The sequence below is a fragment of the Phocoena sinus genome, chromosome 4 (genome assembly GCF_008692025.1).
Source record: "Phocoena sinus isolate mPhoSin1 chromosome 4, mPhoSin1.pri, whole genome shotgun sequence".
NCBI classification, from domain to species: Eukaryota; Metazoa; Chordata; class Mammalia; order Artiodactyla; family Phocoenidae; genus Phocoena; species Phocoena sinus.
Genome location: NC_045766.1, coordinates 92,014,684 through 92,034,962, shown reverse-complemented (window position 1 = coordinate 92,034,962; position 20,279 = coordinate 92,014,684). Strand labels below are relative to the sequence as shown.

Genomic DNA, 20,279 nt, shown 5'->3' with positions numbered 1-20,279 from the left:
TAGGATCAAAATCCAGCTGCAATGTACTTCCATTTTGATTTGCAAACACAGATCACACAACATGCCTCCTCTAATATGACTTCACCCACCACTTTCTCTGTAAACTGACTATTGTCATATGCAAATTAAGTTTGACCATATTGTCAAATTTGGTACTCATAATCTCAAATTTTGGTGCTGTTTTGGTACTCCATCTCATTTCTGTCAGATGGTTGACTAAACACATATGAAGAATGTCTTCGATAGATACCTAACTCTTCAGGATTGTGCCTCAATAATTAAAATAATGTTTCTGTCAATATACACTTAACGCAAGATCACAGAACATATGTTAATGAAGAAGAAGGACCAATACATAATTCCTTCTCTAGTCCCCAACATATTCACATTCTGAGAAAGTTAAGAGGAAGTACTTGGACTCTATCTGTTCTAATTCACTCAGTAGACTTCACTTCCTCAAATAAATCCTCCCAAACCAAATGAGACAGAAGTTTTCAGTGCGTTCTACACCATCTGAAACTTAACTATGTAATATGCTCATGATAAAACTACTCAGACTCATTTGGCAACCATAAATACTGCAAGTTAATGATATTAAATATAACTTTAGGTAACCTGAGAACAAATTAACATTGACAGAGAAATAGAAAAAAAAAATTAAGTTCCCCCCAAAATTCCCATTCCCCAATAACACCCTATGTAAAAATCCAAATAAATATTGTCACTATCATCTCATCATCATCATCATCATGTATCAGTCACCTTCCATAGTATTTCTGTTTAAATGTTGTCCAGATCAATATTATCTCTTAAATACTTTCTTTTAATTTTTTAAAAGATAAACATCATATGTAGTACAATTTCTTTTGCTCCCAAGATGATTATCTGAAGGCACACTTTAAGTTCAATCATTTCATGCCTTCCCACAAATACAATATAAATGGAGGGCCCTAGAGAATACATAAGACTTCATGAGTCTCATATACTCATTTCATGAGTATATTTTTACTATATGTGTGTTTCCCATCTCAGTAACTTCTAATGTACATTACCTTGCTATACTTCACACAGATTTGAAGTGAACATAAATCTCTTTTTCTAAACATGAAACAATTATAGATAAATAACTAGATAGATACATATACACATACATATACTGAGAGTAGCTTGGATCCATACTAAGCATTTTCAGAGCACAATATATCCCACAAAAACTTAGTAACTTCTTGCTATAAAGAATGAGTGATGATAGTTAATAGTGATCTTAGAATAAGTAACAGAGAGAGAGATCTTTGGTTTTGGTGTTCTTTTATGGTGGGCAAGGGAAGACGACATTGACAAATCTAGACTCTTCTAGTTTTAATTTGGAAGGACCATGAAAACAGTGAATCAGGAAAGAAGCACAAACATTCTGAATCTGGAAGCTTGGATTGGAATCCTATACCCACCAATTGCAGCTGTGTGACACTGAGTAAGCCATTTCATCTTCTTTGTAGGGTTACAATGAGAGAATGCACATTTTAAGGGATATCTTAAAGTGAGATAAATTAATTCAAAGCCTTCCAAAGTGCTACTTAAATTCCAGTTGGTATAATTACTACAAAAATAGTCTCAAGAACAAAGAAAAGAAGTAAGATAGCTGAGGAAACATACCATAGCCCTTACACGACTCTCAAAGTGAAAGAGGAGCTCCAACACTTTATCACATTTATACAAAAAGACATAACATATAATCAAGGACAAATACTAATTTGTAACATTCTTAAAGGCAAATACTTTTTTATTTGTAGTACTAAGGTTATGAAGCTTCACTGAGGCTAGAAATTTAAAGGCTGGTTGCTTTTGAAAACAGATATATTAAGATTACTTCTTAGTGCCTTGAATGCGATTCTTTGAGCTGGCTTCTCACCTCTCTTAGACAGTTACACATTTCTTCCCCAGTCAGGCTCTCTAAATATGGTACACCTATAAATCTCTTTAATCACATGTCATATTAAAATCAGAGCTTATTAATTTTCATCTGCTGACTTTTTGCTAAGTATTTTGAATACTCCAATATCTTTCCTTTAAATTATTTTGAAAAAATATGCAGGAGGAATAATCAGAGGAAAATTAACTTTGCTTTTAATTGAATTTGAAAGTCCTTGAAAGTCCTTGGCAATAATTCAAACAAAGGCTGCATATCCAATTGGCATATGTGTATCCATTTTTATTTTGGAAGGAAGATTTGAAGAACACAGTTTAGATAGAGTCTGTATTCAGCAGATATTTTCTAGATTCCTGGAAAGAAAGATAGAACAAAAACAGTTCCTTACTTTACACCTTATGTGATCACCCTGCAATATCACTGATGCATAATATGTTATTACAGAAAAGAAGACACGGAGGAAGTAAAGAAGAACATGTTTTGTTAATATTCATGGAATAGTGTGGAAGTGAAAGAAAACTCTCCAAGGATTGCATTGCCAAGGATGGAACAGAAATGCCGAACCCAGACTTCCCTGGTGGCGCACTGGTTAAGAATCCGCCTGCCAATGCAGGGGACGTGGGTTCTAGCCCTGGTCCGGTAAGATCCCACATGCCATGGAGGAACTAAGTCCGTGCGCCACAACTACTGAGCCCGCGTGCCACAACCACTGAAGCCCGTGCACCACAACAAGAGAAGCTACCACAATGAGAAGCCACCACAATGAGAAGCCCGTGCACCGCAACAAAGAGTAGCGCCCGATTGCCGCAACTAAAGAAAGCCCACGCGCAGCAACGAAGACCCAATGCAGCCAAAAATAAATAAATTTATTTTTTTAAAAAAAGAAAGAAATGCCGAACCCAGAGTGATACTACTTCAAAGAATGCCTCTAGAGAGGTGATTACTCATTTTACTTAGTATTCTGTGCAAACTCAGACTTGCCAGTTCAATTTATTAAATAACAGTTTCAGAAGGAGAAAAAAGTATCTGACACCTCTTCAGAGGCATGACTAAATGGGCCATCATGACAGCAATTAAAGAGTAACAACTTGCAGCCCATAACAACTAACTGACACCTCTACTGTGCATTTCTTAGGGTTTCCGTTAATTACAAAGTTTAAGTCTCCAATGAATTTCAATTAAACCAAAGTAGGGCATCAAATGGAAGGAAAAGTTGGTGAAGAACTACTCGCTAAAAATGCACAATGGTTGAACATATAATATTTTATGGTCAGGGTTTAATATTTCCTATTGGACCTGATTTATCAGAGCTTCTTGGCAGACATGCAGCTTTTAAAATCCTTTTCATATCAGCATGCCCAACCAAAGTAGTCGAAAGTAACAAAAATGTCTCACATCCATAATTAAATTTGAAAGATAACAGGATATTCATTTCAAGTGATTATTAGTACCATGCCCCTCGATAAAACTTTTAGATTTAATTTTAACTTCTTGAGGGTAGGGACTGTGTCTTTGGTACAGAACCTGGGAAACAGAAGCTGCTTAAAGAATGTTTGCTAAATAAATGAAAACGAATGGATTTGAGATCTTGGAGCCTGACGGATGAAATATTCTATGTCGGCTTCTACCAAGCCAGTTAAGGGAAACCAAATTATCCTTGTGCACAATTACGTTTGAAAACTCAATTTTTTCTATGATAGAAAAAACAAGCAAGCATATAAAAACAATCACTGGCTTTAAAGTTAGAAAACAGAATCTAGCCTTTTACCATTTTGAATAAGGAAAAAGTTGTAAAAAAAAAAAAAAAAGACACATATCACTACATGTACTCATATCCAGAGACTTACTACTCACATAACATTTCCAATTACATCTACAAGCTTAGATACAATGTTTGACAATACAGTGCAGAACTAGGGAAATGTTCCATAATTTTGTTTCTTTTTGTCCTCATACTGACCATCAATTAGGTTAAGTCCAGTGAGCAGCTCATTGGGGCTACGATGTGAGGTTTTTAGTATAGCTAATGTTTGTTAACTGTATTTTAAATGGATTAATAACTTCAAAGACTTATTTTTATTAAATAACAGGGGCATTTTGCAATAACGTATTTAAATGACTGTCAAATACTGCTGTTCATACAAAAATATGAAAACTGCCAAAACAGATCTGTTGGTTGGCAGGAGGCAGCACAGTGTGAAATCTATATGAAAATGTAGAAATATTCAGTTTATCCAAAAGCAGAAATGTTCAAAAGTTGAAGCTTCTCTAACCACTAAAATCCCATTGAGATGTAGAGACTATGGAACATCACTTAGAAATTCTCAAACACTGACCTAACAGTTTTTTTCAGGGTAGAGAAAACTTGAATCAGGGATCACTGTGCATGTTTCTCGGTGTAAAAAAGCAATAAATAGAAACTTGGTCTTCCTGCCTGTAGGTTAGTGCCAGTAATATTGCAAGGAATTAAAAAAAAAGGCAAAAAAAAAACCCCTAAATTGCGAAAAGTTGAAGGGAATCACCCAGCAGCTACTAAATGGAACAAATGAGGTTTAAAATTCTTAGGAATCATTCTCGGATCTTAAACATGATAAAAGGTCTTTGAAAAGTCCACTGATACTTTGCAGAGGAGAAATGGACAGAACTGAGACATTACAAGGGCTTTTCACAATTGATCCGTAATATCAGTGTCTTTTTATTTGTCGTACTCTTAGCCCTATTCTTCTCTTTCCTTTACATTATCTAGCACACGGTCTATAGATATTTACCGAATAACTACCAACGTGGAGGTAGCATGCTAGGGAAGAGGAATTCTAAAACAGGTAAAGCAATACACATCCTAGAGGCAAAAGAGGTAAATATGTATTGTAAATGCTTATAATACAAATACAAGGAGGTAAGAGCTTACAGGGACATATACAAGATGTATCAGAAAAATACTTACTGATCATGAACTGTCTTGTGTGAGAAGAATTTTAAAGATGCTGAAATAATGCCTTTGCATATTTTTCATTAACTTATATGCCAGATTCTATGATTACATTAGGATAATAACATTATTCACTAGTGACATGAGTGTGATTTATTTTGATGATTTCAACCTTCTAAGCACTTTTGAATTTGTCAGTTTACTACTTAACTTGGTCAGCTACTACTTTAGTACTACTTTCTCAGACAGCTTCTAAAATTTTACTCACAGACAGTTCTTAGCACTTGGCAATTTATGCACTTCCTCAATCTCTAAAAGTAAAACTAAGAAGTACTGTACTTCAGACTAAAAAAGAGAAAGAAAGAAATTGCAAATGTTAATTTACAAATATGACTGGACATATCTTAATATAAGGCCATTAGATCAACATGAAAAGTCATGAAGAGAATCAAGGAATTGTTTAGCTACAGGCAAGAGAAACTGCACCATTTGGAGACTACAGAGTAATATATAGAAAACCTGTGGTGATGTAAAGGGCAAAGCGTTAATAACATAGCCATGACAAGTGGGAAATACTCCTGTGTGTTTTGCACATAACATACCTGTTGCTAATAGTTCACAGACTTATTACTAAATTAAATATATAGCACTGGCCCTAAAGTTTTAAAAGATAAATTTCATTTAAGAAGTATACAGAAAGTAAAATAAGTAAAACCTCCTTGCTTTACATTCAGCCTTACTCTTTTACTCACCCTGAGCCACAAGGTAAACAACTACTTTGTATGGCACTATAAACAATAATCTTTACTAATCAAAGGTTCGGCCAACCAAATGGGAGCTTCCGACTTTTAACCCTCTTAACTTCCAAATGCTAGGTAAGTTTCAAGTTGAAGATGCTAAGTCCCGCAATATGTATGTATTTGTATGCTCCAAGCCGGGGGCCCCCAGAGAAGGGGCTGAAATACACAGGCCATGTATGGAGGTAGAGTACTGGGAGTTTGTACCAGCCTAAAATTCTGGTTTTCTTTAGGGAGAAAAGCAAACTTTTAGTTTCTTCATATCTGTGAGAACCATACTACCACACTGAGGACATAAGTCAATCTAAATGGGTGACATACACATTTGGCCCCTATCAGTTTAATACTTACCCTGAAATAGTTAATGGGTTTCAGGTCCAACAAATCATCCTAAAGTGGTCCCCTCCCAGTCAGCTAGGCACTGAGTCAATAACATCTCTAAAATACTCTCTACTGATACATTTGGAACCCACTTGCAAACCGACAGTTTTGTCTTCTATCAGCGTACTAAATTTATTGAAACTCATTTATAAAAAGACACTGCTACATATGTGGTACTATTATTGCTAAGGTAACTTAAATAGCAATCACGTGATTATGCTGAGAGTTTGCTAATGCCATACTTAGCATCCTTTTTCCTCCAACTTGTGTAGTACAACTCCCTGTACTACACAAAATTCACAAGCATCATGAAGGGATAAAGGGAAATTAGGGCAAGGATAACAAGGAAAACCTCAGGTAAAATATAAACCAAATGCATATTGAAAGAGAGAAGTGTAGGGATGTTGAGCAATTTTTACCGAGGTAGCAGAGATGTCTGGGAGTACAGAAATGACTTTGAAAATGTAAATCAATTGTAATTCATTTCCTAGTTCTTCCCCTTTTTTTCATCCATTTTTAAAATGTCCCCAAAGGAAAAAAGAGGCCCTCTTTATAAGACTGTAAAAATGTGAAAATCATTAACATTTTATTATCAAGTAATGAGCTCAACAAACATCAATGCTCCTATGAGTCTGCATTGCCCCTTTGTGATCCTCTGAAGCCATCCTTCCTCAGGCAATGCACAGGTTCTGGGTTGGAGAGAGAAGGCTCAGGAATACGGCAGGGATGCCGATGATACACTCAACTGAAAATTTTTTAAAAGGCTTGAAATTTTAATTATTTGTTTTCTAAACCCAATCAGCAATACTGACTTCAATACTGACTGTGTTAAACAGAGCAATTTAAAAATGACTTGAGCAAAATATTCTGTGAATCCTCTAAATATTCAAAACTAGAAATCTGTCCAAAGATCTATTTTTAAATCTCCAAACTTTATTACAGATAAAGAAATATTTTTTTAAAAAATAAGCCCTTGGGGAAACCAATTATTCCCTAGGTCTTAATTTAAAACCTCAAATCAATTTATATTTACTGAATGCCTACAGAGTGGAAGGCAGCTCACCTTAAATTCTGCTTCTGTAAATTGGAAAATTTAGTGCCTGTTTCTGTGGGAACTAAAGGTATTTGGGAAACTTTTTCTGTCTGATTCTATTTTAGCCTTACAGAGCAACTGTAGACATATGTGAGACAGGAGGCACACCTTCTCAGGAGAAGAGAGGTGTTGAAACATCGACGTAAGATTTATCTACTAGGGTTTATTGCTTGAAAATCTGACCTACTATAAATAGAATCTGACCTACGATAAATAATATAAATATGGTTAGTTGGTAACACTGATAAGTTACATTCTGAAATCAACAGTGTTACAGAAGTAGAACTACTTACGATTAATATCATAAAATTAAGTTATACATGCAAAGCAAACATAAAAACAAAAAGAAATCAAATCATATAAATGAAAGATTCAAACATGAGATTTTTTTCTAACAACCATTCAAACAAAGCACTTATCAGTATTACTTCCTGAATCATTAAGATGAAGAAAACTGAAAAGAGAAATATTCACAGGGAATATAAGGAAGACATCAACGTTGCTAATTAAATCTTGATTATACCTGCCAGGCTGTAAGGCAAGAGGTACACATCAAATGCCCACAAGGCTCAATCTTGACATCTTTGTCGTTCTCAGCACAAATTTTACAGAGCTGAAAAGTGGAACCCATTTCACAATATAATTCATATTGTTCCTGGAATTTGGGGGAGAGAAAAGGCAATGTTAATGTATTTTTAGTATGAAGTGATAATACTGAATTTTCTTAGATACAATGACTTACAGTAAATTCCTCACACTTGATCCTGTCAGATCATGTTGCCATTTAAGACATGTTTTAAATTGGTCATCACAATTTGGTCTACAAAATTAAACAGATTTTATCAGCAATTGCATAAGCTTTTTGAATACTTTGGATTATTTAACATTTTGTACTGTTCCTTTAGGAAGGTACCTGCATCAATAGAGTGATTTAAGAGACACAACTTATGGTTTCAAAAGGCAATAATAAATAGCTTTATTTTCTTTGTAAATGTCACATACTCATCTAATTTAAATGTCAAATTGCAATATGGCTGATCATTGATTTTATTTCTTAGATAGCTCTCTGTAGAAATTCCAGAATGGAAGTAAAGCAGCATTTGCCAAGGCCTTTCTGCATGCTAGGTACTGTCGTCCACATTTATTATGTCATATAATCTCCAAAGTATAATAAGATACACTGAATTTTAAAAAAACAAGTAAAAATGAGGGTCAGTAAGTTTAAATTATTTCCTTCAAATTCTATAAAAAATCTCTAATTCGCATACTCTTTTCCCAGTCTACCACCATCAAGAAATCTCATCATTTTGGCAACCAAAAATTGTTTTATTCAACATCTATTCTCTTGATTTACTAGTTTAGAAGCTTTTGGCACAGTAAAACTTTCAGTGGTCAAATAATGAAAAGATCTACGTCACAAAGAAGATACAAACATATTGGTAAGAATTTAAAAAGTATGAAAAAATAGTGTTATTTAATAGGGATACAAAGAAAAGGAAATATAGAAATAAAAATTTGTTTAAATAAGGCAATGTTTTAGTCTAGTAAGTACCTACTACATACACGGCCCTGGATAGGATGAATAAATGACAATATTTAATCCTTAACCTAGTGAAAGATCTTACAATCTCGAGAAAAAAATATATATATAAACACATACACAGATACACATACACACATATACCCACACATTCACATATAAATTGTGTCTACCATGATATATGTATGTGTGACTATATAAATAATCTTAAAATAAATTAAGGAAAAAGACAAGAAAATGGATCAAGATGGAAAAGAAGTCTAAAGTAATCCAAAATAAATTATATATCACTGAAATCCCTAAAATAATAGACAAGTATCTATATTGGTTATGAAATCCAAAGGGCCAATTTATAATTATAAAAAAATTAAAATAGGCTAAAATCACAGCTGCAGAATTCAATACAACCTAAGATGTAAGCTAATCAAATATTTATGAGTAATTTAAGAGAATGATACTACTCCTGAATATGAATTTTTAAACAATTAAAAAAAAATGGATTTATAATGAGGAATTATCTCGTGTCTTTTTACATATATTAGAAAATAGAGCATCACTAAATAATTTTTTAAATGGCTTTCATATATTAAATTTTAAAAACTGCCCACACACAGTACCCATGTCAGGAAGTGTGTTTCACATAATAATATCAAGACCACTGAGACTGAAATCTGGAGAACCAGAAATAAAATTAAAAATTATCTGTTGTCTTCCCCAAAACGTATAATTTCTTTTTATTACAGTCTTATTATTATACAAAGCACAAAATATCTAAATTATAAAAATTTTTAAACTTAACTACATGTAAAATAAAATATTCAAGTTCTCTCTCAGTTAAAGACTGTTGCCAGATTGGTGTTTTTCTATTTTTATTCTTTAAAAGCACATTCATATGTTCATATATGGTAATTTTTTATTTATTTACAAAATTGAACTTAAGTAATATAATTTTACAAAATAAAATGTTACATAATTAAGCTTTACATAACTTTTTCACATAAGATGCAGAAGTTCCCATGTGAATAAGTAGAGCTACCTTCCTCCTGTTAAAGACTTTATGGTATATGCAGTATGAGTATACAATGGTATTTAACCTATGACTGAATATTTTGGTATATTGTAATATTTCATTTTTATGAAAAATGCTAAAGTAAACATCCTGGTGTATATATCTTCTTGTGTATATGCAAGTGATATGCATATGGAATCTAGAGTCAAAGATCTTTAGATTTTGATAATTATTGAATATCAACCTCAAGAAAGGCTTTACCAAGTTATACTCCCACTCATAACATATGAGGCTGCCAACAATGGATTTATAAGAATATAATTATTGTTTACAATAGGCTTCAATTACTCATTTGACTCTAAAAACTAATGCATATAATTAACCTAATCTTCTTTGGAGTTTTCTAAAACTATAGCTCTCCCCTCATATCCATCTACCTACCTATGGATTTATTTATCTATCTCCCCACATAAATGCCAATATTATATTGGAAGCAAGAATATTAAAAGCAGAACCTTTTATCAAAAAAATGCAGAAAATAATGTAATTTCTTTTCAAACACTCTTAAAATTCCTTAAATATCTTTTGCATTAAATACCTGCACATGATTTTACCTATAAGAATCTTATTTATTTCAAAGTCACCATAGATACTTATTTTTTTTTGGAGATACTTACTAATTATAAATATGTCTCCAGAAATTGTCCTTACCTGTGTAACTTTTATATGATCATGGGGTGTAGGTTCACATAATCCAGTTAAATCAGGATTATAACTCCTCCCATCAGGATAAAGATAGCTGGATTATAAACAGAAATTTCATTAACATAAATATACAAGTCTTAATTGCATTTAAAGTTATTTAATTAGATTCTTCTATATTCAAACAGACATTTGGATGTTTCCTTTTTATGTAACTTACATCAAGAACTTATTCTATCACTGTTTCCATAATACTACAAGTTATTTTTAGGACATTTAAAATCTAGGAATCTTTTTCATAAAGGAAATATACAATGAATATGGACTCAGCCATTAAGCAATCATTTTCAATTAAATACCTTTACTATATGTATAGGTAAGTTAAAAATTTATTTTCCTGGTTATTCATATTCTATTCCAAAATACTTTGAATATACACCTATTTGCAATTATTACGTCTTTCATCTGAAGCACAGTTAACATTAACTGTATCATTTTACACAATGCTTAAAACTTAGTACCACCAGGAAAGAAAAATAGAATTAAAGCCCACAATTTTCCAACAAAAGTTATTCAAACACTTCCGTGGTGTTTTCTTTCTCCAGTTTCCCATCCTCTTTCTTTCTGTTTCACCTTCCACTTATCCTGACACATATACACATGTGCACACACACATACACGTTTACTGCAGAAATCTAAAAATGTTACAATTCCATGTTTCACTTACTTCAAATCAAGGTACAAACAGAATGGTTTATAAATATAAGGTTCCATTATTAGAGAGAATTAAAATAAGAACTAAAAGTTATAGTGCTGTCTTACTGTACTAAACCAGCTTTTACTCATTCAGAAATTCATTAAAAAATGAAGTTTACTGTGTTGGTAAACACATATTTTAGATTAAGAAAGCAGTAATATTACTGCTGGATTTCATCAATTTATTAAGTTACAGTTGGTTTTGTTTACTATCTTTCTGTTCTAGATTTTTGAATGAAAAATTAAGAACATAATACTACAGTGGTGAATATTTTAAAGGGCAAAACTATACTAAAACTATTCTGTGAAGTAACAAAAACTATTTATCCTTAAATAGTCTATAAGAATGTTAGTAAGTATTTTAAATTACCCAAGTAAACCAGGAAAAAATGAACCTAGAGGATAGATAATTCTCACATGGTAAGGAGCATATCAGTGACTGTCGTTTTTTTTTTTGTTTTTTTTTTTTTAAGATTTAGGAAAAGGAGTTGACTACATCTGACTATGATACAAATTTAGAATGTCATTATATGGTTGGGATACAATTCTACAAATATTGAGTGATAAGCAAAAGTTGGTAACTCTCTTTTTTTACACCCTAAAATGGCCAGTTTTAAATATTATTATATATTTTGTTCATCACACTTCAAAAACGTAGAATTCTAGGAAGAATTTAGAAATGAAAGATTACAAAATGACAATAAGGTTGCTAGAGGAAAGGTTAAATGGTTCTATTTAATGTATAAGGAGCATTTCAGTGATTACTGTCCCCAGTACACTGGGGTGCTACTGATGAGCCCTTTCCAATGGCAATGAAGGAATAAGGAATCTTGGCTAGTTATCAGAGTAAACTTCTTTATCACCTATGTCCTACAATATCAGATTAACTATATGGAAAGGAGAGCTGACCCTGATAGTTGGACCAGATGATATCCTGTGTTTTTACTGATCTTAAGGAAAAAAAGCTAACAAACAAAAAACCTATCTAATTAAAATGCTAATATTTTAATCTAATCGAAAACCTAATCTGATCAGATTTTAATGTAATCTATCATTAAATTTCAAATTCAACTAGCTAAACCCCTCTGAAGATGTGTGTGTGTTGTATGTGTGTGTGTGTGTGTGTAAATATTAACAGCTAATTTGCACAGGAGTTTGGAGGCTAGACTACTGATTATGATATTATAATCTGTTAATTTTGATTGACTTTTGAAAAATAGATGTAAAGCATTATAACAATATAAATAAGCTATATCACTAATCGTTAGAGAAATGCAAATCAAAACTACAATGAGGTATCACCTCACACCAGTCAGAATGGCCATGATCAAAAAGTCTACAAACAATAAATGCTGGAGAGGGCATGGAGAAAAGGGAACCCTCTTGCACTGTTGGTGGGAATGTAAATTGATACAGCCACTATGGAGAACAGTATGGAGGTTCCTTAAAAATCTAAAAATAGAACTACCATACGACCCAGCAATCCCACTACTGGGCATATACCCTGAGAAGACCATAATTCAAAAAGAGTCATGTACCACAATGTCCACTGCAGCACTATTTACAATAGCCAGGACATGGAAGCAACCTAGGTGTCCATCGACAGATGAATGGATAAAGAAGATGTGACACATATATACAATGGAATATTATTACTCAGCCATAAAAAGAAATGAAATTCAGTTATTTGTAGTGAGGTGGATGGACCTAGAGTCTATCATACAGAGTGAAGTAAGTCAGAAAGAGAAAAACAAACACCATATGCTAACATATATATATATGGAATCTAAAGAAAAAAAATGGTTCTAAAGAACCTAGGGGCAGGACAGGAATAAAGACGCAGACGTAGAGATGGACTTGAGGACATGGGGAGGGGGAACGTAAGCTGGGATGACATAAGAGAGTGGCACTGACATATACACACTACCAAATGTAAAATAGCTAGCTAGTGGGAAGCAGCCACATAGCACAGAGAGATCACCTCGGTGGGTGCTTTGTGACCACCTAGAGGGGTGGGATAGGGAGGGTGGGAGGGAGACACAAGAGGGAGGAGATATGGGGATACAGGTATACATATAGCTGATTCACTTTGTTATACAGAAGAAACTAACACAACATTGTAAAGCAATTATACTCCAATAAAGATATTTTTTTAAAAAAGCTATATCAAAATTACTCCATTTACAGATATACTCACTCATAACCTCTTTTTTATAAATTAAAACTCTGAAGCACATTTTCTTCAAAACAAAAGTCCTCTTATCATAGTGAATAGAAAGCTACACATATGAATCTTTGATGCACCAGAGGTAAGGTATAAATGACAGAATAGCAAATTTATGATAATTAAAAAAAAGAGAAATAAACATTTGGTACCAGTTTGCCATACAATTCTTATGTAACTATTTCTCGAAAATTCACAACTTCTATCTCTTCACATAGATCTCATCACGTTTTCTTCTTTGTTTTTGCAATTACTTTGGAAAAGTAAAACTTTTTGCTATTGGAAAATTTAAACTATTTGCTCTTTCTGGTGGACTTTCTCTTGCTATGCTTCTATCACAGTCCATGCCGCAGCAAGTAGGAGCACATATGTCTCTAAGTTACTCAGCAAGGCAAAGGACAAGAAAAGTCAGTGAGATGGAGGTGACACTGAAAATACCACAAAAGGGTGAAGGGAATGGCATATGACTAAAATGAATGAAAGACATATTTACTATGAAGGGACCCATCAGATTGTCTAAACTTTATGTACGGAGAAGAAAGGCAATCTTAACCTAAAAAGCAAAGGAGAATTTATCTATTTCTAAATTTAAAAAAAAAAACAGCTTAAGATAAACTGAACTTAGCTATTAACATACAATTCTGGAATATGGATTTATTATTGATGTGAGTAAAAGAAGGGAGACATGAAGAGAAGGGAAGGGAAGGGATGAGAAAAGGATAAGAAGAAGAAAAAGAAAATGTGGTATTACCAGTGAACATAAAAAGTAGAACTAGCAATTTAAGGGTTACATGAGGCAATAGGAGTCAATTATTTTAAAGAATTATCCCAATATATACCGTTTTACATCTAATTTTAAACTACCTTTAGTTAATAAGTTCTTTTCCTGTGAAAGATACAAAAATTCATTGTAATTTGATGTTGGAATTTATTTGCTATGTTATACACTTAAATTCAATGATAGCAACTATAGGTGGAATCTAAGAAATACAATAAACTAGTGAATATAACAAAAAAGAAACAGACTCCCAATACAGAGAACAATCTAGTGGTTACCAATGGGGAGAGGGAAGGGGGGAGGTGCACTATAGGGGAAGGGGAGTAAGAGGTATAAAATAAGCTACAAGGATACATTGTACAGCACAGGTAATATAGCCAATATTTTATAGTAACTATAAATGGAGTATAACCTTTAAAAATTGTGAATCACCATACTGTACACCTGTAACTTATATAATATTGTACATCAACTAGACTTCAATTAAAAAAAACAACAACAACACAAAAAAAACAAAGAACAGAAAGGACGAAAGAGAGGGAGCAACAGAGGGAGGAAGGCGGAGAGAAGGAAGACACGTTTCAGAGACACACCAGCACGGTGCTCCCCACGGAAATGAAGTCCCAGGCCCATTTAATAACCAGTTGTATTCTTCTGAGAGAGAAGAGCTGATGGATGGCTCTTTGGGGGGTTGCTTTTGTGAGCTGTCTGCAGCAACCCCATGAACAGAGGAACCCTTTGCAACTTCACCAATGGGCCCAAAACAGAGCCTGTCAGAATCTGCTCATGATCCCAACAGGATTCAGAGGCCCTACACTGACTGGGAGTGCAATGTGGGAGCACAGGAGCAGAGCTAGGTAGGGAACAATCAAATAATCATTCCACTGAGTCCATTCTCCAACTGTACCTATGCAACTGTATACTTCTAATATTTGTAAGACAATATTGAGACCCGAAGATTGTTTAGCCCATGCTAGAAAAAAATATATCAAATAATTAGGTTACCTTAAAATGACTATTTTAAGAGATGAACAATAAAAACTAAGGAACATCCATTAATTAGTCCTGAAATAAAAACCAGCCTGAACATCAGCCTCACTATCCATTCCCTCCATCACAAAGTGGTCTCTATCTTCCACATCTGTGAATAATAAGCACCCCCAACTCCCATGTCTCATACTTACAATCCTTCCCTGCTGCCGTCGATCAGGGCTTGAAATAAGGGCTTGTTGTGCGGTATGGTCTGTAAGATATTTCCATCCCCTGTCACATAGCCGATGGCCCACTGTCCCAACCTAGTGCAGCTTAACCGGAAAATGTAGCTGTGAAACATAAGAAAATTACGTTTAATCACATTCAAAATGTAAGCGAACTACTACTAAACAATCTGTTAGATTTTTCTTAAGTGAAAGAACAAACAGAATCATTTAGAATTTCTATCTTCGAACTTATTTTTACACCATTTTCCTTCTCCATTTATTCATCTGTAAAAGAAGCAATGATAATAATTCCATTTAAGTGGTTTCATCTTTGAAGAAAACTGGGTTTTTAAAGAAAGGAAGAAGTTGTGATTTTTTAAAAAATTAATTTAGTTATTTTATTTATTTTTGGCTGCTTTGGGTCTGTTGCTGCATGTGGGCTTTCTCTAGCTGCGACGAGCGGGAGCTACTCTTTGTTGTGGTGCATGGGCTTCTCATTGTGGTGGCTTCTCTTGTTGCAGAGCACGGGCTCTAGGCGCATGGGCTTTAGTAGTTGTGGCACACGGGCTCAGTAGTTGTGGCTCATGGGCTCTAGAGCGCAGGCTCAGTAGTTGTGGCGCACGGGCTTAGGTGCTTCGCGGCATGTGGGATCTTCCCAGACTAGGGATCGAACCCGTGTCCCCCGCATTGGTGGGCGGATTCTTAACCACTGTGCCACCAGGGAAGTCCCAGAAGTTATGATTTTTAAATATTAAGAACTTCATATTGGTTTTGGAAATTTTGGAAAGGACTTTTCAAGAAACTCTAAAAACATATTCTCCTAGAAAGCCGGAAAATAAATATCAACCTGTCCCTTATTAGGATCCTTAATCGTAATCACACAAAGTAATTCCACACAGACTTATTATGACTGTCAGTTGGATCCCAAATAAAGTACATCCTGAAGAACTCAAATGTCCTTGTAATAAACCCAACTATTTTCTTTACCATGAAGCCAAAGAGATGAACCACTTTCCAAGAGAAAGAACCACTTAAACACATATCCAGCAAATATTTGTCAAAGTCATTTGATTTGTTCACTGAGTTTTCCTAAACACCCCATCACACCTTACCTGTAACAGTTTACCACAGTCTAATCATTTCATCTTTAACTACCTAAAACTTCGAAGAAATCATTGTTACAGGGCAAGAAGGGAAGGAAAGGAAAACATCCTTTCAGAGGGTACTATCTTAAGAGAACTATTCCAACAGCAATGAGACCTGGCTTTTGCTTCCAACACTGCCATTAATTATCTCCATGATCTTGAACAAGAGAACACAAAAGGGACTCAGTTACTTTATTTATTTAAAATTGGACAAGATAATTTCCCAAATGACGTCTGTGTTAAATTTGCATGATTCCGTGATTCCAACCATATTACATCCTTCAAATCATACTCCAGAAGCAAGAAGATACTTTGATGCCAGTGAAAAGTTATGGAAAAATCTGGTTATGAGAGATCCCTGAATGAAACAAAATGACTCACCTAAGCCACTGTCAATGGCCTGCTCTTGTGGTCACAATGAGAACCAGCTCTCAGTCTAAACCAACGACTCCACAGGAGCCACACTGTTTTCTGTACCCAATACCTCCTTCTAATATACCATATCAATTCTTAAAAATAAAAAAGGTGGAAATGTTTCATTATGGCAGAGAAGAAAGGAATCATCAATAACTGACTGTACTCAAAAAGACTTTGCTAAATGACATTTGCACTACAAATCAAATAAAACGATATTAGAAGAAAAAGGTAGATTTAAAAAACCACCAAATTCATTCCTAAAATGAAATGACCCCTATGTGAAAGTCAGTGCACTCACAAACACTGGGATGGTGTCTTCTACTAAAACATGAGAGTGAAGGAAGGCAGATCTCCACTGTCATTAGTGTCGCACCCAGCACACTGCTTGCCACAGCACGAATGTCTACTATGTGCCTGGTGCATTTCTAGACCGCATGTGGGGAAAATGCCTGCACCAGGGGAGAGACAGACTTTCTCCCGCCCAGATTTGCCATTAATAAGGTGTGCTCTCTCGGTCAAAGCCAGAGGGGCTGATCACACAGCCAAGCTCTGAGTTTCACTCAATTTCAACATCAAGCATGAGGTCTTATGGAAGATGTTCTCAAGGACATGAAACTGGTTTGGATTGTTAACAATGGGCTTATATGTCTATGTACTTACATGTGTTTATCATGCATGTATATGTATACTTATATGTACTTACATGCATTAATATGTATTTATATGTAATTATGTGATTATCATAGAACCAAATTGAATGTCTTGAAAAAATACCTTAAAATAATTAACATGAAACTGATTTATTTTGTCATTAGCACAATATTCAAGTAGTTAAATATACACATCTAATTTTATACATAAACATGTGTCATGAAAACAGTTAATATGCTAATATCCTACTCCAATTTGAAACTCTGAGACTTACTTTCTAAATTCATCAAATTACATACTACCATATCCTTTTTCACTTTATGAACACTAAATTTCAGAACAAGCATAACGTACCAATTTAAAGAACTGAATTAAGAAGCACTGTTTTGGTCTATTAGCATTTCCCTCCCCTCATCCCTATGGGTGTTACTGATTTACTTAGGAATGAACCACAGAGGACTTTTCATCTTTACATATATCACATAATATTACTGCCAAAAAGTCTTACCTTCCGGGTTTAGTGCTGTATTTCTGTAGCCGTGCTTTTACTTCATCGTACGTGAGAAATGCCATGTAACCCGGGTGTGTTACAGCTAAGAAATTCCAATTCCGTAAAATAGAGCCCCAAGGCTAAAAATATAAATAAATTAAAAGATTACCTAGAGAATATCAACTATCAATTACACAGCAACCCATCATTTAATACACATACTAAAATTCTCCTGGATATGTTTAAAGTGAATATGAGCTTACGGGGTTTAGGCCAAATTCTAGTACCTAACAGCAAACATGCAATTATATATTTTCTTTTTGGAGAAATATGATTATGCAGAAAACAGATTTCTTAGGAATAAAATACAGAAAGCAAAAAGGAAAACCACATAATCTCTTCTCTACAAATTCTATTCCCAATACAGCAGTTGTGATTAGTTTGAAACATAAACCACATCAACTCTTCTGTTCAAAACTCTCTAACTTTGAGTAAAAGCCAAAGTCCTTATAAATGGCCTAGAAAGACCTTGGCAGGGTTGAGCTCCAGTTCCCTTTTTGTCCCCATCTGCTGTGACTCTCCCACTTTCTGCCTTTCCTCTAGACACGCGGGCCTTGTTGCTGCTGGCCTGAACATAATATATTCTCTCACCTCAGAGCCTTCGAACTTGCTGATCCCTATACCTGAATTCTTTCTCCAAATATCCATGTGACTGCTTCCTCTCCAAATGTCATTTCCTCAATGTGGCCTTCTCAGACCACCCTATTTAAAACCACTAACTCTCACCTCATGCCTCATCTCCCTGTGTGTCTGTTTTGTTCACTACTCTGCATTTAGACATCTCACTTTGTAGAACAAAAAACTCCATCATGGAATGTAAGTGATTTGGCAAAGTCTACACATTGGCCATAAGCTACGTGAGAACAAGGAACACACCTGTCTTGCTTCCCAAAGGGAGACCAGGCACTAATGCACAGTGTCAGAGCATAGTGATCAGGCTGGGGGAATAGCTGAAGAGGTCCTCTACTGAGTGACTTGTCTGCAAGGCCTCGACTCCCATGGTAACAGACTACTGTACTCACATTTGGTTTATCCGTGTATAATCACAAACTCAGAAAAGTTTATGGTTTAGAGGTGAGCTCTGTAAAAATCTTTTGCAGAAATAAACACAAACACACACGCACGCACACATAAAGGGTTTGTATCGTTCTCTCTTTAATAGGATTAGTTGTCCCTCCAGTTACCATGGCAAGAGAAAAAAGGCAGCCAGTAATAGACAACTTTGCTTGAGGGTGTGAATGAGTCATCTCTGCCGTATCTTTAAGGCTGAAGCTACATTTATCCAAAGGAATTGGCAGCATACTCTATCTGATGTGCCAGATTATTAACTCAAATCTTCTACATAAAAGAAAAAAAACAAGGTATTTTGTGTTGCCAAGTGATAGTTGTTGAAATAGTCATCCTAGACATGATTATTGGTGGAGGGCTCCTGCTTTTGTCTGTTTTGAGACTTGTTCCTTGTGATTGTTAAGCAAGTTTCAAATTTACAAGGCGCAATTCTTTAAGGATTGTATCCCTTGAGATGAGGATAACAAGGGAAAGAATGATTTAGTAATGAAGAGTTTAACCTTTTCCAAAATAACAAGAAAAATCTTTAGGGTATTTCCCCATCACACTAAAATACCTAACTGGGGAAAAATGAGCTCTGGAGACACTTATTTTGAGAGGTTCTGTCTATGTACTTGAAAAAAACAAAAACAAAAAACATGTTTTTAATTTTCTTCTTAAGGGATGACTAAAAACTACATAAACAATACTTGGAAGAGTATTAGCATATGTTTAGAAAAACCGAAAAATTACTATTATAGTCACTGAGTTTTGTTTTGTTTTGTTCTGTTCTACTTCCTCATCTACAAAGGACAAGGATGAAAAAGATACAAAATATTTGGGTCACTTCCATTAAAATCCACACAAATTAATTAAAGAGTTGTTTTACAAAATGCTCAACTTTATAGAGAGCCAATGCACAGATCAAATACAAGCAAAAAAAAAAAAAAAATGAAACTGGAGTTTGGAGCCAAACGCTGCAGTATTTAGCAACCATTTCTTAGTAATAATCCAGAGGGCCAGATTCTAACTGCAACAATATTTATGTTATAGAAAGAGTCTGTGTACTATTTTTCTTGAGAATGCAACCCACAGTCAGAAACACCTGGTAGTTTTATATTGTGTGTGTGTGTG

The 20,279-nt window shown here is 34.5% G+C and overlaps 1 protein-coding gene across 4 annotated transcripts in view; it reads right to left on the bottom strand.

Moving 5' to 3' along the window:
- Positions 1-20,279, bottom strand: part of CBLB (Cbl proto-oncogene B) — a 216,251-nt gene that overhangs the window by 81,386 nt on the left and 114,586 nt on the right. For all 4 annotated transcript variants that reach the window (XM_032630820.1, XM_032630821.1, XM_032630822.1 and 1 more), the window contains 4 exons: positions 18,057-18,178; positions 15,321-15,458; positions 10,388-10,475; positions 7,651-7,782 (listed from right to left, as the gene is read on the bottom strand). In XM_032630820.1, the coding sequence (XP_032486711.1) occupies positions 7,651-7,782; positions 10,388-10,475; positions 15,321-15,458; positions 18,057-18,178 (480 nt within the window). The remainder of the gene's footprint in view (positions 1-7,650; positions 7,783-10,387; positions 10,476-15,320; positions 15,459-18,056; positions 18,179-20,279) is intronic.